The sequence below is a fragment of the Pteronotus mesoamericanus genome, unplaced genomic scaffold (assembly GCF_021234165.1).
Source record: "Pteronotus mesoamericanus isolate MK-2021 breed Mesoamerican mustached bat unplaced genomic scaffold, CSHL_Meso_final scaffold_125, whole genome shotgun sequence".
NCBI classification, from domain to species: Eukaryota; Metazoa; Chordata; class Mammalia; order Chiroptera; family Mormoopidae; genus Pteronotus; species Pteronotus mesoamericanus.
The window spans coordinates 10,852,395-10,870,427 of record NW_026555304.1 but is presented as its reverse complement, the minus strand read 5'-3'; the positions used below and the strand labels follow the sequence as shown (position 1 = coordinate 10,870,427).

The 18,033-nt window shown below is 43.2% G+C and overlaps 1 protein-coding gene across 6 annotated transcripts in view; it reads left to right on the top strand.

The window, feature by feature from the left end:
* PTCH1 (patched 1) overlaps positions 1-16,842 on the top strand; it is a 61,052-nt gene extending 44,210 nt beyond the window's left edge. For 3 of the 6 annotated variants that reach the window (XM_054588092.1, XM_054588091.1, XM_054588095.1), the window contains 8 exons: positions 488-671; positions 2,099-2,379; positions 3,981-4,118; positions 7,048-7,190; positions 10,531-10,630; positions 11,159-11,413; positions 12,999-13,548; positions 14,062-16,842. In XM_054588092.1, coding sequence (XP_054444067.1) covers positions 488-671; positions 2,099-2,379; positions 3,981-4,118; positions 7,048-7,190; positions 10,531-10,630; positions 11,159-11,413; positions 12,999-13,547 — 1,650 coding nt within the window. In that variant the 3' untranslated portion in view covers position 13,548; positions 14,062-16,842. Of the gene's footprint in view, positions 1-487; positions 672-2,098; positions 2,380-3,980; positions 4,119-7,047; positions 7,191-10,530; positions 10,631-11,158; positions 11,414-12,998; positions 13,549-14,061 lie in introns of those variants that run through there. The other 3 variants (XM_054588094.1, XM_054588093.1, XM_054588096.1) reach the window with 3 other exon arrangements.
* Positions 16,843-18,033: the final 1,191 nt, after the last annotated feature.

Genomic DNA, 18,033 nt, shown 5'->3' with positions numbered 1-18,033 from the left:
GTTAGCAAAATTTATACAGATGTTGTTTTATTTTTATAGCTCTCCTCCATTTACTGGGTGGCATTTCCTTCAGTGTTAACAGCAGAGGTTAACTGCACACAGACGTGTATAGGGATTCTTGCCAGGTTTCCCCCCCTTCCCCTCCTATAAATATGTTTCTCCAGATTGTTCATTCTCCGTCTTGGCTGCAGACAGTCTTTTAGCATTCAGATTTAATTGGTTCAGTTGATTCCTGGGCCATCTGCAGAACTGTGTGTGTGTTATAAACACTCTAATTTTTGCATTCTCTGTTCAGTGAATTTTGAAAGAAACCCAAGGTGTTCAGATGGGATTTTTTTTTTTTTTTTTTTTTTTACACTTGCAAACATTGGGCGTTCTAGCCTTTGCTACAAATTCTGGGGCAGGGCTCTGCTTCTTCTTGCCCTAGGCAGGAGTGTGTTTACCCCAAACCCCCTTCTGAAAGGCCTCTGCTCTTCCCATTTTGCAGTTGACTAAACGTCGCCTGGTGGATGCAGACGGCATCATTAATCCCAGTGCTTTCTACATCTACCTGACCGCTTGGGTCAGCAACGACCCAGTGGCTTACGCCGCCTCCCAGGCCAACATCCGACCTCACCGTCCTGAGTGGGTCCATGACAAAGCAGACTACATGCCAGAAACCAGGCTGAGAAGTAAGTACCTTGTATCCAGGGCCTGGGAGCTTGGAGCCATCTTACCCTGTTCTTCCAAGTTCAGTCATAGCCTTCGTCCTCTGATGCTGCCCAGGGTTCAAAAGTGTAAACAGGACAATCTATTTCTTTTAGTTTAAAACTCTAGGAGACAGATGAGGACGTGTAATAGAATACAACCCGTGCTCTTTCACATTGAGAAATAAGTCTCTAATCTCCATTTGTAGCTTTAACTCGAAGACATCTACCAGGCAGAGCTCTTTAATGCCAGCTGTTCCCTGTGAAAGCTGGGGATGCTCCCAGGTTGAGTGTTATTTTACTATTGCAAAGTTTTATCACTAGGGATTATGTGTTTATCTTAACTTTGTCAACTCTGGTGTTGAAGGGATTTTTGGCAAGTTGGGTCATTCCTATAAGCCACCAAGCACCTGTACTCTGTCAAAGCTGTTTAAACCGGAGCAGGAAAGTCTGTATACAGCAGCGTCCTCTTCCTTCCCCCTCTCTGCTCTGACTTTGAAAGGTGGTTCTGTATGGATTTAATTTGCATTTGTTTTAGAGATATTAGTAGCGTATACCTTGGATGTGAAGCCGAGGGAGGACGTGAGAAAGAAGACAGGTTCCTTTGCAAATATGGCTGGAGAGTGAGCGGGTTGTGCGTCCTGCATCTAAACCCCAGAGCCCTGTGGCAAGCAGCCAAGGCTTGTCTTAATGAAAATTTATAGTTGAGATTATAATAGGGCAAATCATGTTTAGCAAGTCAACTGAATGACCCCAAAGGGTCTGGAACACACAACGGCAGTAACTAAATGCTTGTTGTGTAAGGATTTCTTCCCCTGCTGCTGAAGACTTAGCATTGCATTAGAAAAGAAGCATGGAAGGTTTAAGTGTGTTAGATCACTAAAAGGATAAGAAAGTTAAGCATTTTTCTCTGTAAAGCATGACTTCTGAGTTATTTTGTTCTCCTAAGTGATTGAGAGAAACAGTTTGAACTTAGTATTTTCACTTGTGTCAGTTGAACAAAAAAAAAAATTCCTACAATTGAATTCTTAAGTTGTTTAGACCCATTACAAAAGTGACGGCTTCTAGAACATTGAAATCAAAGGTTAAATAAATATATATACAGATCTCAGGCTCCCTCCAAAAAACAGTCAAAGGTTGGTTATTGCTTTTAAAATGTTAAGCTGAACACTAAAATTCTGTAGAGCTGAAGGCTGTCATTGGTATTGTTTGCCCTTGATGTTGAAAGAGGTGCAGTCAGTGGACTTTTCTTTGTTCATTGTAGTTATGGAGAATTTGGGGACACAGAGTTGGTATGGTCAACAATAAGAATTTGTCACATCTCTTCCATGCCTGGGTCACATCAGTTTGCCTTTCACAGTATTGCAAGGAGTCCCTTACCCATGGCTCTCTCTTTTGCCTTCTCTGTCTAGTCCCAGCAGCAGAACCCATCGAATATGCTCAGTTTCCTTTCTACCTCAATGGCTTGCATGACACCTCAGATTTCGTGGAAGCGATCGAAAAAGTCAGAACCATCTGCAACAACTACACAAGCCTGGGGCTCTCCAGTTACCCCAATGGCTACCCCTTCCTCTTCTGGGAGCAGTACATTGGCCTCCGCCACTGGCTCCTGCTGTCCATCAGCGTGGTGCTGGCCTGCACGTTTCTTGTGTGTGCTGTCTTCCTCCTGAACCCCTGGACGGCCGGGATCATTGTGAGTTTATTCTAAGGGTCTTTGTGGAAGTCAAATTCCTTTCAGCATAGCTCTTTCTGCAGCCGGGCAGTTTTGTTTATGTCTGGGCCTCTGGAGGAGGGTATAGATTGCATCATCCACACTATATTTATTCTGCCGGAGGTGGTGAGGTTCATGGTTAGGTAGAGTCTTTAATGGCCTTAATGCTGTGCCCCCTTTCCCTACAGCTTTAAACTTTTTTGTTTAAGCACACTTTCCATAACGACTCCAGCATTTATGAAATACAAATGCTCAAAGCTTGACTAATTTTTTAAATGCTTGTTATTTTGGGATAATCCCAGACCTAATAAAGAGGAGGTTCTGCTAAATAGAGGGATAATTAGAGAAGTTAGAACAAAATGGTTGTATGTGTTGTGTGTATTTTAATTCTTGGGAGAAAATGGTAAACTAGTATTGCTCATCTATTTTTTGGCATCCTTTCTCCACATATAGTACTTTCAGATTTGAAACAAGTTTTATTTAGAACTTAATAAAATCATGGCAGTGTTTAAATTCCATGAACTGTGGTATAGACTTCAAAATGCCAAAATTATAAAAACAGAGACCAGGTCTCGTTTCTGCACCATAAGTCTGTGCGGCAGGTATGTTAAAAGGTAAATGTTTAGTCTGTAGGACTTTTCATGGTACTTAAGCTATTGATGTTGTCCATCTTTCATTAGCTTATTGAAAGAAAGCAAAGGAGACTTTCACTATACTTGTCCTTTCCCTGTCACCACTGCCCCCTGCCCCACCCCCAAGAAGGGAAGATCTTTCTTTCATCTTCTATCCATTGTAAAGTTTATTTTATTTGTATTTTCTCCCCTTTGGCCCAAGAAACTCCAAGGCCTACTTTACAGATTTTCTTTCCATCTCCTCGCAAATTTTTACAAGGCAGATGAAATGCAAATGAAAGCTTTTCCTTGAATATAACAGTTTGCTTTGTCCACCCCAGTTGCCTTACATTTCTTCAAAGTGAAAGGGGTTGTAACGTGATCCACATCAGTGGACAAGTCTCTTTTCTATGGCTTAACTTGCTCCCAAGTCATCCTCTCTTAGTCCATGGTCTCCAAACAAAAGCAAAGCTACTTTTAGGTGAAAGAACTTTTATTCACCCCATCCTATCAGCATTCTTTAGGATGCTGGGTGAGGCAACCAAAAACTCTAAAGTATTAGCTCAGTTACAAAGTTGAAGGGTGGTCTCTAATGGTTAAAATCAAAGCAGAAAGAAATACCTTGCTTTATATTTGTAGCTAGTGATAAGTTCTTGTTTGTATAAATCTTCCTAGATTCTCTAGTGGAGTTTTGAAAATTTTATGCTTTCTAGAGCAGGTACATTGGAAAAACAGTTGGCAGTGGCATACTAAACTTTGTCTTTATGTAGTCCTGCCGCCCCAAAATTGTCTCAAAGTCTCCCTTCCCAGCAAGAAGATGTTGAATTGGAAAGTAAAGACAGTTGTTAGAAGCTACAGCAAGTCCGTGCTCTTGATCTGAAGTGAGGCCACATCAGAACTTTAACGCCTCCATTGTTTCCCATACCTAGAGTGTGTTTGTGTCTAGCCACTCACCCCTGTGCCTTCTTGCAGGTGACAGTCCTGGCTTTGATGACAGTAGAGCTCTTTGGCATGATGGGCCTCATTGGAATCAAGCTGAGTGCTGTGCCTGTGGTTATCCTGATCGCGTCTGTCGGCATAGGCGTGGAATTCACCGTTCACGTTGCTCTGGTACGGGAGACATTGCCAACTTACAACTCTAGGAAAAAGCAATATATTTCCTTTAGCTCTCATAGTCTCCCAGTTGGGAACCTTTTCATTTTCTCCAACATTGAGGAACACACCCAATACACACACTTTGAAAAGGCTTCAGGCTGGCACATGTGTTCCCTAGGAGTAGCTGGAATGTGGCTGGATTCCATTCCCTCTTAGGTAATCTAAGGAGAAGGTCATCGAAGGTGAACTGTAGGTCAGAGGTGTGCTGGGCTGTAGGCAGTGTCGGTGGTGTGTTTGAGCAGGCCAGGAAGGATACTATTTGTTTAGTGTTGTCATTAGTGTCACCACAGATCCTAAGGTTCCCAGGACAGGTGGTGTTATATGTGTGCACAACTACACACAGTGTTAAAAGCCACAGTAGTAAAGCAGGAGTAAAATGAGACCATACTCAGAGGCTCATTGGGGATGACATAACTGAAGGTGAGGTGAGTTGGCAGCCGTGGAGAAACCCTGGGGCCAGCGAGTGAAGGTGTGGGTGCTCAGCGTGGAGGGCCTACCCTCCAACTCAGCCTGTTCACTCACACACTCCATGTTCAAGAACAAAGTTTGCTCTCCACAGGAAAGTTTTTCCCCTCTTCCCGTGCATTGTCCTGTGAATGCTGTGTTGGAATAAATTAAAGTTAAGAAGGAGTCTTAAATCCAAGAGACATGCCCACAATCTGTATTTATCAGAGAATTCTTCAAAAGCCTCATAGTAGTATGTAAGTTGTAGGTTACTGGTAGGCAGTGAATTTTTATTAACTGTATAAATACTGATGTTTGAAATGCCCAAGCTAGGAAATCGAGCATTGGAATTTAACGATGTTGGTAGTCTCTAGCATTGATTTTCTTTGGGCTCAACACATGGCACATATGTGGCTATGCATGTGCTTCTGCCTTGTACCCTCCACAGGCCTTCCACACGAGTCTCTTGGGGCTGCTTTTATGCAACTTAGAGTTTGTGCACTTTTGTGTTTCAGAGGGAATATTTTGTTGAAGTTGGCCCATTTTTATTTCAATGTATAATAACAAAAAACCCAATAATACAGAAACACTATTCTATAAATTTTGAGCCTTCCCAAATTGCTTTCCTCAACTGAACTGGGAGGAGGGAGAGAAGAAAGGCCCAACAGCCTAGAACTTAGAAACACATAATTCTAATGTAATTTCTTCAAAAAGGAGGAAACACTGTGTGTGAATTAAGAATTCGCAAGTCCTTTTGTTGTGGTGCGAACGAAATTTTGTTAGCTTACAGCGCAAACACTGACAGATCTGTCCTGGAACAGATTCTAACATTGGGAGTACACAGCATAGTCTTTAAGCTGCAGTGAGTGGCAGCCAGGGCTCTGCCCGTGGGTGGTATGAACATGAGTACCCACACCAGGGTGGAATAAACAATTGAGGAATGTCTCTACTGCTCCTGCAAGATTTAATTCCGAGAATTTAAGGAATATCAAGAGGCAGCTTGGCTTAGTGAGCAGCAATCACTGTTCAGTGCTTCAAGCCCAAATCTTCATCAGAGACTTATCTGCACGCAGGACACAGTATTCTTACCCTAGCCAATGTGTGAACATCTATTTAAAGTGGGCAGTTACGGCTGTTGGTAAAGTGCATCCTTCCATGAATGTCTTCAAGCAATCAGGGTTCCTGGCAGTTTGCTGTTTCGGTAACTCAGGTTGAATGTGAGAGGATAAACCAACTTGACCCTTTGGCCTCATGGTCCAAGTATAGCACAAAGTAACATGGTTCCAAATGACTTGGTACTTTCCTTCCAAAAAAAAAGGCATCTGGATTGACCTTGAAGTCTCCTAATTAAGCATATATAGAACCCACTTAAGAGAAGAGATTGAGACTCATAGCACAACTTGGTATTCTTTCGTTTCTTGGTCCGCTAAGGAAAAGAACCTTCTTGTCCCTCAACAGAGTGCATAAGCAATGGGAATGCACTCTGCAGTGTGTTGTGGCCCTGGGTATTTAAGGAGCTGCTCCTTACAGAAGCTCCTAACCTTCTCTTCTCAGCATATCTTCGAACAGCCTGAACTTTCAGGCAGAGAGAACCTGTGCCAGGCCCAGACCCCCCCGCTGGGTTCCTGCTCTAGGACCAGGCAAGGTATAACAGTAGCTGACTCACATTAAATCAGTCCTGGATCACACTTCTCAAGCCAACAACAGTGTGAAACTTGACAGCCTGATACACGGGGACTTTGTAAAGTTACTATATAGTAAAGTAGCATTCTTGGCCTAGAAGAGCTTTAGAGAACGCAAAGGAGACAGGATATGTCCACATGTAGTCAGAGCAGTATTAATTTGAATTTATAATTCTGCATTTTTCTTGTAATACCTCTGGGTACTTAGATGTACTACAAGCACAGTAGTTTGGACACAGTGACAGAAATCCTAACTAAGCATAATCATGAGGAAGTAAGTATTTAGCACCTAGTCTTATGTGACACCGTGTTAATTAAGCCCATTCAGAAGTAAGAGCTTGACTGTCCAAAAATAAGGCAAAATGCTGTTGCTCTCACAGCTAGAGGTCTCCCATGTGAATGGAGTGAGAGAATTTGAGTAGAGGGGAGAACTCAAGGGTGAGTAGCAGTGAAAGGGAACATTTTGCTCATTTTTGTATAGTTTTTGGTTTGGTTTTTAGTTTCAGGTAGGTATGCTTTCCATCTTGTTTTGTTGTTGCTATTCAAGATTTACATCAACACCAAAAGTGACCCAATGTCATGAATAGGTCATTTTAATGTAAACCCAGATTTAGCTAGTTGAGTAATCCTGATTAAACAGGAAGATCTGAGAGGTTCAATGGAGGCAGATTAAAGCAGCTTTCAGAATTGAAGACAAAGCTGAACACTAGCAAGTCAAGTCCAGGACTCTGATCATCTCAACTCTTCTCACTGCACAGGCCTTTCTCACAGCCATTGGTGACAAGAACCACAGGGCTGTGCTTGCCCTGGAGCACATGTTTGCACCTGTTCTTGATGGGGCTGTTTCTACTCTGCTGGGTGTGCTGATGCTTGCAGGATCGGAGTTTGATTTCATTGTCAGGTAAGCGGCAGTAGGACAAATTACCATTATTTGCTTGTGTGGTCTCTGTTGCTTATTTCCTTGTGTATTTGGTAGATACAAGCATTTCTTCTTCATTATGGCTCAACTTTCCCCTATCGTCATTGAGGTATAATTTATAATTGACAAATAAAAATGTATATTTAAGGTATACAACATGTTTTGATTACCAGAATCTGTGACACCACTTTCTTTTGAGTTTATTAACTCAGATATATGCTGAGATGTATAAAGACAAGCTCGCCACTAGGGCCATCTTGGGGAGAAAACATGGAGGGTTTGGGGCCAGCAGCAGAGACAACTTCACAGCTCCAGGCTGAAGGATCACCCAGCACTCCATTTATTGGCATTCCAGGTTAGAAATGGAAGAGATGACTATGGTTCCCATTAATTGACTTAATTTGACCTTTGCTTCTTCAAAACTGTTATCAAGGAAAACATACAGATACCTAAAATTGTTACCTAGGTTTTATCCTTTTAAGAAGTAAAGATAATATGCCCAGATTTCAGATTCAAGTTCCTGCTAAGATTTAGAATGCATTTAATATTTGGCTTTGGTGTCAAATTTTGAAAATCCAAGCCTAGTTTGGATACTTCTCTTTGGATCTCAAGGCAAGGAGTTTCTGGTGGATTCAGTGTAGAATAGGACTTTGTTAAGTATGAAAAGAGAGCAAATTTTCCTTTTGAAAAGAATTTGAGATCTGAAGAGCCCCTGTTTTTTTTTGTGAAGCAGCTACTCTTGGAGGGAGCATTGTAGCCCATGGAGCAGATGGCCAGGAACATCACTGAGGAAACGATAGTCCAGGGTTAGAACCCAGTGTGAGCCATAGCTGGATTGTTTATGCTGCTTCAGTAACTGGAGGGAAGAGTCCAAATAGGCTTTCCGGGGGGGGGCGGGGTTGGGGGTGTGTGTGTGTGTGTGTGTTTGATAGGCTTTTCATTTTCAAGTACAAAGAAGAGGGTTTTCAGTTTTAGCTAGTTTATTATGGAAAACACATCAGTCTGCTGGCATACCCCATTGGACGGTTCAGCATCTTGGAGCTTTAGCATTCCCAGAACGAGAGCCAGAGTTTGCTCACTGTCATTTTGGTAGTGTGAGTGAAGAAGTAAAATACCTATTCCAGTATAGGCCACACTTCTCAAACTGTAATGTGCTTACGAATCATCCACGACTCTCTGGAAATGCGGATTGGTTCTCTTTGGGGGTGGGAGGGTTGAGAGAAGACTGCATTTCTAGCCAGATCCCAGGTGATGCCCATACCACTGGTGTCAACAGAGATTGTTGATCAGTTAACAAGCCAATTAGTATATTTTTGTTTGCCAATACCAAATAGATATATGCCTTAACTAGAATAACGTTTTGGTTTGAGCTTTAAGCTCATAATTTGACTTTCTTTTGGCTTTATAATTTGCCAAAATTATAATTTTGGCAAAATTAAAATTAAATTATAAAGCATAATTTGGCTTTATTTCTTTTGCACACATTTATTTACTCGTGCATTAGTAGTTGTTTCTCTATGGTATAAAAAGCCCTATGTCAAAAGAGTTTCTTTTGTGTAGTTTCTCATTCAACACAATATGAAAAGCACCTCGTAAGTGCATTTCACACAACAGCAAGTAATATGGGCCCCCTTCCCCTCCATGTAACTTAGAAGGGAGGAGTTCATAGGCCATTCAAAACCATGGGAAATGCAGGGTATGACGGGATCTCAGAGCCAAGAGAGCCATGCAGAGGAGACTTAGCCTGAACCTGAGCAACCAGCTGGCACCTGGATGCAGGGCAGAATCCCAGCTCTCTCATTTAACCCCTTGCTTCTTGTTCAGTCCCAGAGATATCAGAGTTCTTATTTCAAGCACTTAAAAGGGCTTCCCATTTTCTAGAACTGGATGGATTAACCTGATAAAGCCCTCACTGGGGTCGACTAGATGAGCAGACGTTGTATACACTAAGCGTCAGAAATCTAATTGGTCTGTTTATTCTACAGTTAGATGGATGGGATGCAAATGTCTTAATGCCTGCTGCTGATATATGCCTCCGCCTAAAGTTCCCGCAGTTTACATTAGAGCAAGACGTTGGCCGCTTGGCTTTTACTAATGCAGCTCAGAAGTTTCTAGTGTTTATAATAGCCGCGAGGTATTTGTATTTTTATAGGGATTCTCTCTGCTTTCATCTAATGTCGAAACATATATAGAAATGGCAAAGTTTGGAGCCTGTTCTGTTTTATGATCAAGAGGACCATTAACAGATAGATATCTCGCCCTCCTTCTTCCCAGAACATCCCAAGCTCTCCCCCACCCCAGCCCACTTCCAGCAAAATTGCCCTAGAAATCATCAGTTATAGAAACACATGCTTGCGTGGAATCTGTCCCATCCCCTTCCCCGTGTGTGGATTGTCCGCCAGTGGCTGTCCCTAGCTGACAGGTTTACCTTGGTATTCATGAACGATCCCAGGCCTTAGCCTTCAGCGGTGGGAAAGTAGGGCCACTTGTACACTCTCCTCTTCTTCATGGTGCTGCGGCCTTTATGTTTGAATTGGCTGACGCAGAACAAGAGTATTCAGAGATGCTAAATTGTTCAACAAAAGATTGGCCACAGAGCAGCCCCATCACTGTGGACCGCCCTCCTCCCTCCCCCCGCAAACGCCCCAGCAACCACAGAATGGGCAGTGTTTTCTTTGCAGAAAGCTGGTTCCCCTATTCTAAAAAGGTTGCAATTGGAGCTGTTTGGTTAAACTGGAACTCACAGAACTCTAGACAGAAAGTCATGATTAATGAAAGCGCAGGGAAAGCCTTACCTGATACACTGGAGACTTAGAGATTCTGCTCTCAGATGCAGAAGCATTTCACAGTGGATTAGCTGCTGCACAAGTGGGCTGCTTTTCCTCCTGTGCTAAATTGTTTAAATTCTACACCCTTCACTTCATTTGTTTTCTTCTGCTGGGTTTTCATGGACAGGGCCCCTCTGCATTGTATTTGTGCTTTCAGTCTGCTTAGCCATTCAGTTTGCGTTCCATATTTTTGTGTTTGTTTAACACATTCATAAATAACATTATATGCCATGAGATATCAGCAAATTAACAAACTAATTTATTTTTCTGCCTCCCAACTTTGGGTTGTGGAATGCAGCCCTCAAAATCTTAAGGTAAAAACAAAAACACAAAAAAAGTATTGCTGAATTTGAACTGTAGTTTTGTAACAACCTTTTTACCTATGTGGGTCTTGCTAATATTTGGTTTCTGATATGCCATAGTATTTGGGCACTTGAATGGTAGCTTAATTTATCTTTGCCATAGCGAATATTTGTTTCCCTTTTATCTTCAAGGTATTTCTTTGCTGTCCTGGCAATCCTAACAATCCTGGGTGTTCTCAATGGGCTGGTTTTGCTTCCAGTCCTATTGTCCTTCTTCGGACCATATCCTGAGGTCAGTCACTATGCCGGGTGTAGTGGGCAGTCCACAGGCTGCCTGAATGCTCTTTTTCCTGGTGTCACTGTTCATGTAGATATTTAGGTATATGCGCATTGCTGATGATTTACTTTTTCAGTAAACACCTCAATAACTATCACTTTTTTCTCTTCAATGTAATAGTTTTGGGTTTGCAGTACTGGTTTTTATTGTTTTGTTTTCTTAAAACCAAATGTGTGGCAGCCTATGTCCTATAGGTCTATATCAATGAAGCATTTTCCACTCAAGTTGACTGTCTGGGCTTGAACTAGAGTAAAAAGGGTCCTGGCTGCCTTTCCAGTGTGTGAAAACAGAGGGTGCTTCTTTTGCTCCAGCTGTCCAACCTTCGGGTTTTCCTCAAGGTGGCGTGGGGTTGCAGGGGCGGGCAATACAGCTTAGTTGTGGGGAGAGGGCAGAAGCCCCTGAACAATACTGTTCTTTGAACTTTGAGGGTAACCAACAGGTAAATGGATGGTAGCACTTTTAATATGGAATCCTCTTAAATAGGTATCTCCAGCCAACGGTCTGAATCGGCTACCCACCCCTTCCCCTGAGCCGCCTCCCAGTGTGGTCCGGTTTGCTGTGCCCCCAAGTCATGCGAACAATGGGTCTGACTCCTCTGACTCAGAGTACAGTTCTCAGACGACGGTTTCAGGCATCAGTGAGGAGCTTCGGCAGTACGAGACCCAGCAGGGTACCGGGGGCCCTGCCCACCAGGTGATCGTGGAAGCCACAGAAAACCCTGTCTTTGCCCGTTCCACTGTAAGTCACCCTCTGAGGGCTCCCCTTCCTGCTCTGAGCAGCAAATCTGACAGACAGGATGCAAAGACAAATATAGAGGATAGGTAGAATCATTTGAAATTGCCAGTATTTGACTATTCTTAAACTATAAAAGTGTCTATTGCATGTAGTTGGATCTCATATGGATCAAAAAGGGCAAAGGCCAGTAACGGTAAGTACACAAAACAGCGACATGTACTTTGGTTGGGCTAAGTACAATTTGAGCTGAAGAGCCAGTGGTAAAGCAGGCCTTGCCTTTTTTTTTTTTTTTTTTTTTCTTAAAGCTGCATATTGTTTTAGCACAATCTTTAAAAAAGTGGAATGGGATTTTTATTGCTAGCAGAAGCAATATATTTTTTTCTCCCACTTCTCTTACCTTTAATTGCTCTTAGTACAAAATTATTTCCATTAGTATTGTGTAGGATTTTACCAGAAGCTTTTGTGGTTCCAAGTACGCATTCTGGGTGACTGAGAAGATTAGGCTTTGGTAATTCAGGAAAGCTCCAAGCCCAGGAGCCCCAGACATGTCCTCTGTTTTGTGCTCCCCACATTGTCCTCAGGCCGCAGGCCTAGAGCACAGCCCACAAAACCCAAGGAAGGTTCTAAGGTTCATATTCCCCCAACCAAGAGCCTCCTGCTGTCCCTCCAGGAAATGGGTATTCCAGGCCCAGGCCAGAGTGGGCTTTCCTTGAAAGAGAGAAGGGCCAACTAAATAACTTAAACTTTCCTCCTCTTACCTCCTGGGGTGAAGCCTGCTGAGCTGCAGTGTGAATCTGGTTTTGTTCAGCGGGAGCCTAAAAATAGGTACAAGCTGAACGACTTTGAAGTTGGTCACGGTCCTTTTGATTGATGTGGCCACTGTGTTGCTCCATGCTCTGTATAAAGACCCAGAAACCAGATTCCTAACAACCAGACAGAGCAGTGCTGCCCCATAGAACTTTTCTGTGATGAAGTAAATGCTGTCTGTAGCCACATGTGGCTGTTGAGCCCTTGAAATGGGGCTAATGAGACTGAGAAGCTGAATTTTGAGTTTTAGTTAATTTAAATGTAAATAGGTATATGTCCCTAATGGCTACTGTATTCGATAGCGTAGGTACAGACAGTTCTGCCAGCATCTGGCATTGGGGCGAGCCAGGGCCAGGTGCTTCACAATTTTAAGAGAGGAGTTTGGATCTGACCCTTCTGAGCAGGGCAGGGTGGTGGACTGTGGGAGGGAGGCTGCTTGGATATTCTCTGGCGACAGCCCTGCATTTATGGGTAGCAGCCGTATGTGTCCAGCCGGCTGTGTTGGTGAAAGCCTGGGCATGGGGTCCAGGCAAGGTGCTTCTCTGCCACGTCAGGGAGGTTCTAAGAGAATGGGTTTTTCGTTTGTGAGTGGAAGGCCCCTGTTGGCTCCCCTGGGCCTCTCCCAGCCATCATGGGGTTGACTGAGTTCTTGGTTAAGAAGAGCTGCAAGTGGGTGGCCAGGTAGGAACTGGAGCCAATAAGGGAAGGCTGGGAGTAGCAGGGTGATGCCCACCCTGGAGTTAGCTCCCAGCCTGCTTTAACCTGCCTTCCTCCTCTGCAGGTGGTCCATCCCGAAGTGAGACATCACCCTCCCTCAAACTCTCGACAGCAGCCCCACCTGGACTCAGGGTCCCTGCCACATGGACGGCTGGGCCAGCAACCCCAGAGGGAAGCTCCCAGAGAAAGCTCACGGCCGCCCCCCTACAGACCGCGCAGAGACGCTTTTGAAATGTCTACTGAAGGGCACTCTGGCCCTAGCAATAGGGACCGCATGGGCCCCCGGGGAGCCCGCTCTCACAACCCTCGGCACCCAGTGTTCACTGCCATGGGCAGCTCCGTGCCCAGCTACTGCCAGCCCATCACCACCGTGACAGCCTCAGCATCCGTGACTGTTGCTGTGCACCCCCCACCCGCCCCTGGGCCTGGGAGGAACCCCCGAGGGGGGCTGTGCCCAGGCTATGAGGACTACCCCCAGATGGACCCCCGGCTGTTCGAGGACCCCCATGTGCCTTTTAACGTCCGGTGCGAGAGGAGGGATTCCAAAGTGGAGGTCATAGAACTGCAGGACGTGGAATGCGAGGAGAGGCCCCGGGGCAGCAGCTCCAACTGAGGTGTGTGAGGCCAGAGGGGCAGAGAGCAAAGCTCCTTGGGGTTTCTGGGACCTGGAGCCCCCTGGCATTGGCATGTCCCGAATTGAATGCTAATGACCTCTGATCTCCAAGGCAATGCTGCTGTATATAAGCTCTGTCATCTTTGGGGAACCAATCTTGTCCCAAGTTGAGTCTCTGCCCACACTGGTTAATCTGTTGAGAGTTAGTGCAACTTAATAAAGATGCTAACAGCTGTACCTTTCACCTATTTTTTAATCTTTATGGAAGTGCCCTACAGGTATGTATGGTAAACACAGCTCAGCGAATGGTTTAAAGTGAACACGTCCATGTCACCAGCCCTCAGATCAAGGAAAGGATAATGAGCAGCTCCTGAAAACCCCACCTGCCCTCACTAAGCCCCCACCATCCTGAGTTCTTATACATAAATTCGTTTTGCCTATTAGTGTGCTTCATAAATATAGACTCATAATACCTGTCATTTAGTTTGTCTTCTTTTTTTCTCTTCTTTTCAAGGGTGAGTAAAATCTGAAGCAAAGAGGCCAAAGATTGGAATCCCCCCCTACCCCCCAAAACTGCTTGAAGAGAACTGCTTGGAGTTAGAAAGATGTACTGCGCCAGAACTGCAGTCCATTATTACTGTAACTGATTGTATTATTTTGTGAAATATTTCTATAAATATTTAAGAAGTGTACACTTATGTAAATATGAAGAAATGGATGTAAAGTAGTGTGATCTGGGGCTTCTCCACTGCTGCCCAGAATATGCGGTGGGGCAGCTGCAGTGGGCCCCTCCCTATTTGTACATTGGTCTCCGTGCCACAACCAAGCTTAACTTAGTCTTAAATTTCAGCATATGTTGCTGCTGCTTAAATATTGTATAATTTACCTGTATAATTCTATGCAAATATTGCTTATATAATAGGATTATTTTGTAAAGGTTTCTGTTTAAAGTATTTTAAATTTGCATATCACAACCCTGTGGTAGTATGAAATGTTACTGTTAACTTTCAAACACGCTATGCGTGGTAATTTTGTTATTGTTTAATGAGCAGATATGAAGAAAGCACGTTAATCCTGGTGGCTTCTAGGTATAGTTGGATGCAATGCTCCTGTTTGGCTGTGTATGTGAACATGTGTGTGATTTCCCGATGTACTGTACTATGATTTTTTTTTCTTTTTTTGTTTTCTTTCACTGTCCATAACCTTTAGTGGGTTCTGCCCTGGTCAGGCTAGAAGAGTCGGGACGATTTTATGACCTAGTGCTGGTGGGGGATAGCCACCCCGAACAGCGCCTTATCCTTTGGCCAGGCTCATGTCAAGTCTAGGGCATCCCCTAAGATCATTGGCTGCCATCCAGACACCCCAGCTTGCATCTCAGAGGAGATAACTTCTTTCAGTGGATCTTTGTGGTAGATGTTGGAACCTCAGGGTATAGAGTTAACATCTGTTCATCCTCTTTATTGTTCAAGTATTAGAGAATAGGCCTAGGGGAGAGCCTCAGCTGGGCTGTGAGTGTTATTAGGCAGCCTTCATTATACCTCTCAACCCACATACACACACACACACCCCCCAAAAAATGTAAGCGTGGATTAAAAATGCTTTGGAGCTGATGACCCTGCTACAGGTTAAAAAAAAAAAAAAAAAAAAAAAAAAAAAAAACCTGTTCATTCTTGGCGCACAGTAAACCCAGAGGTGATGTTTTGAGTCCCTACCATTTAAATTCCCTATCTTCCTAAATTGCACAGGTGGTTGGGGCTTTCTGGATCTGTTTGCATTTTTAAAAATAAATTGCATGATAAATAGGTGATACGGGGTCAGAAGCAGTGTAGGATATGATCTTTAGAAGGATTCTTCTCTGTATTAACAGTATGGGTGCACACTTCCTAAATAAATCATTTCTTTCCTCTCACCATTATTAGTGTTCTTTCAATGTGACACTTACTGACAAGCAGGGAGATGCTAATTGCATGCAGTCCTCTGTAGAATGGACATGGAGGCAAATCTCTCAACCAGGCACCACTTTTAAAGGTTTGCTTCTGTATCAATTCTGTTGTCTTGTTCTGAGGCTTGGTCTTCCTCAGCTCTTAGCCAGAGACCAGTATGTCGGGAAGCACTTGGCACCCAGACAAAGCTACTATAGGAGTGCACAAATGGCAGCTCCCATGACGCCCTCCTATTTCACATGGAAAACCTTAATCGAAAGGCAGCGGCCCCCAGTAGTCCCTGCTGTGCAGTGACCTCAGACTCTAAACTCGTAACAAAACTGTAAGATACCAATTGGAAGCCACCTGTGGGTGCCAGGTGTGTGTGTGAATATGTCAGGGGCCCCGAGAGCTCCATGGCGACTGTTCGGTGCCTCTGTTCACCACACACTGTGTATCTACCTAGCAGCCAGCTCTACTCAGAAAAGTTACATGTCCTGCGCTCAGGAGGGTGATGCAAAATTCTGAGGTCTGCTTCCCTCGGGCTCGCGGCGTGCCCTTGCTCCTTTCCTGAGCCCGAGTGTGTGGTGCATGACAGCTCGCCTCGCCCCTGCTTTCTGCACAGTGTAGAACCGTCTCCCATTGTCACATTGGCAAAGGGAGAGCAGGGGGCTGGCTGGCAACTAGAATTTCTCTCTTTCTTAAATAGTTTTATTTTGTCTGTCTTATTTGTTCATTTGGATGTTTTAATTTTTTTAAAGAAATCTTTGCTGATATTTATAATTTTGTATCATAAGAATGTTTTCCTACAGTATTTGTCATGCCAGTTTATAACAAAAAAAAAAATGCAGGGATTTTTATTTCTATTGGAAACACTATTACAGCTATGTTTTACTTTTGAACAGAATTTTTATTTGTATAGAGTGCTTACTAATGTTAAATAGTTCAGAGTATATAACATTTTCCTTAAGGTCTCATGGTAGGTTCTAGTGTAAGAAGTTTAAAGGAAATATTCAAACTGGGTCTCATTGTCTGCCAATTTTGGTGGAAATGGGTTTGTGTCATTTCAATTACAAAGATAAAAGTATGCCATATAATTTATTTATATGAAAATTTATTTTTGTAGTGTACATAGTAGTCATCAAGTCTTTTGACAGAAGTATATTTTTAAAGAATTTATATGTGATGAATCCATAATGTCTGGAACTTTGCTGAGACATGAGTGGGGCACACTTTTCATTGTAAAGTACAGCAAGGGAAAGAAAATGTTTAACAGTGTTAAGAGAGTGAAATCGAGTAAATATCCAAGCAATTGTGAAATGTGTATTAGTTACCATTTGTGACCTAGTGTGGTTCTCATTTTAAACCCTGGAAGGCGAAAATGTACAAACTCTCTAAATATTAATGTTCAAACACTGATAGAAATTCTAACATGAATAAAAAATAATATAACTTGTTGGTATGTCTTTGTTTATAGAATGTTTTTTAAGTAAAATATGTTCTGAAGGCAGTTAGTGTGTCCGGCCATCATAAACTTTGTTGTTTTGTCTTACCAACCTTGTTAAATATGCATTTTTTGTCATACTTCATGGAGATATTATTGATATAAAAACAGTTCTATGTGTCTTATTTTCTGACACCAAGAAAGTTCCTGAATTACTATGCAAAACAGTCCCTTCTCTCATCTTAACATTCTTACTTTTTGTGTGATGCGAAATGGAATGTTTATAAAGACAAATTCAATGATTCTTAAACTAAATGAACTTAAAATATAGCTGATAACATGGGGCTGATGAGCCAGATACAAAACATTATTTTCTGAGTGTTTATAATATATCATACCTTATCTTCAGTATAGCCATGGAGAAAAATCAGGCCAGGAATATCTCCGCTTGACAGCTGGAAGCAAGGAGTGATGAGGAGGACCTAAATTACTATAAGTATGTGGTGAGAGATCAGCAAACTGTGGCCCGTGGGCCTCCTCCTGTTTTTGTAGAAATTTCTAAGACACATTCACACGCAGGTGCCCATGGCCACTTTTGAGCTACAAGGGCAGAGTTGAATAGTTTCAACAAGACTGTATGGCTTACGAAGACTAAAATATTTACCAACTGGCCCTTAAAAGAGTTTGCCAACTCATTTACAACAAGGTTATGATAGGCCAGTGATGCTCAGGTATTGTGAGGTCCATGGGCGTGCAGCATTGGCCTGCCTTGGGAACTTGCTAGAGAAACAGGGGCTTCGGGGCCATCCCAGACCAACTGAATCAGAATTTTAGGAATCAGCTTTATTTAATGAACTGTCCTTGTGGTTCTGATGCACCAGCAGAAGCGATCCCTGAATTCCTTCCAGTTGATTGTAGCTTTGATTCTATCATTTGACTCAGGCTGTATGGCCAAGCAGGCTAGATCTGGAAACAACATACAGATCCCGACTCCTCTCTAGTCTTTCCACAAAAACACATGCTCACCTGCAGGAAAGTGAGGAGACCCATGAATTCTGCACTTGTGTCTGGGAGTCCAGAAAGAATTCCCTTCTAAGTGCTCTGCCACCGCTGTGGGGCA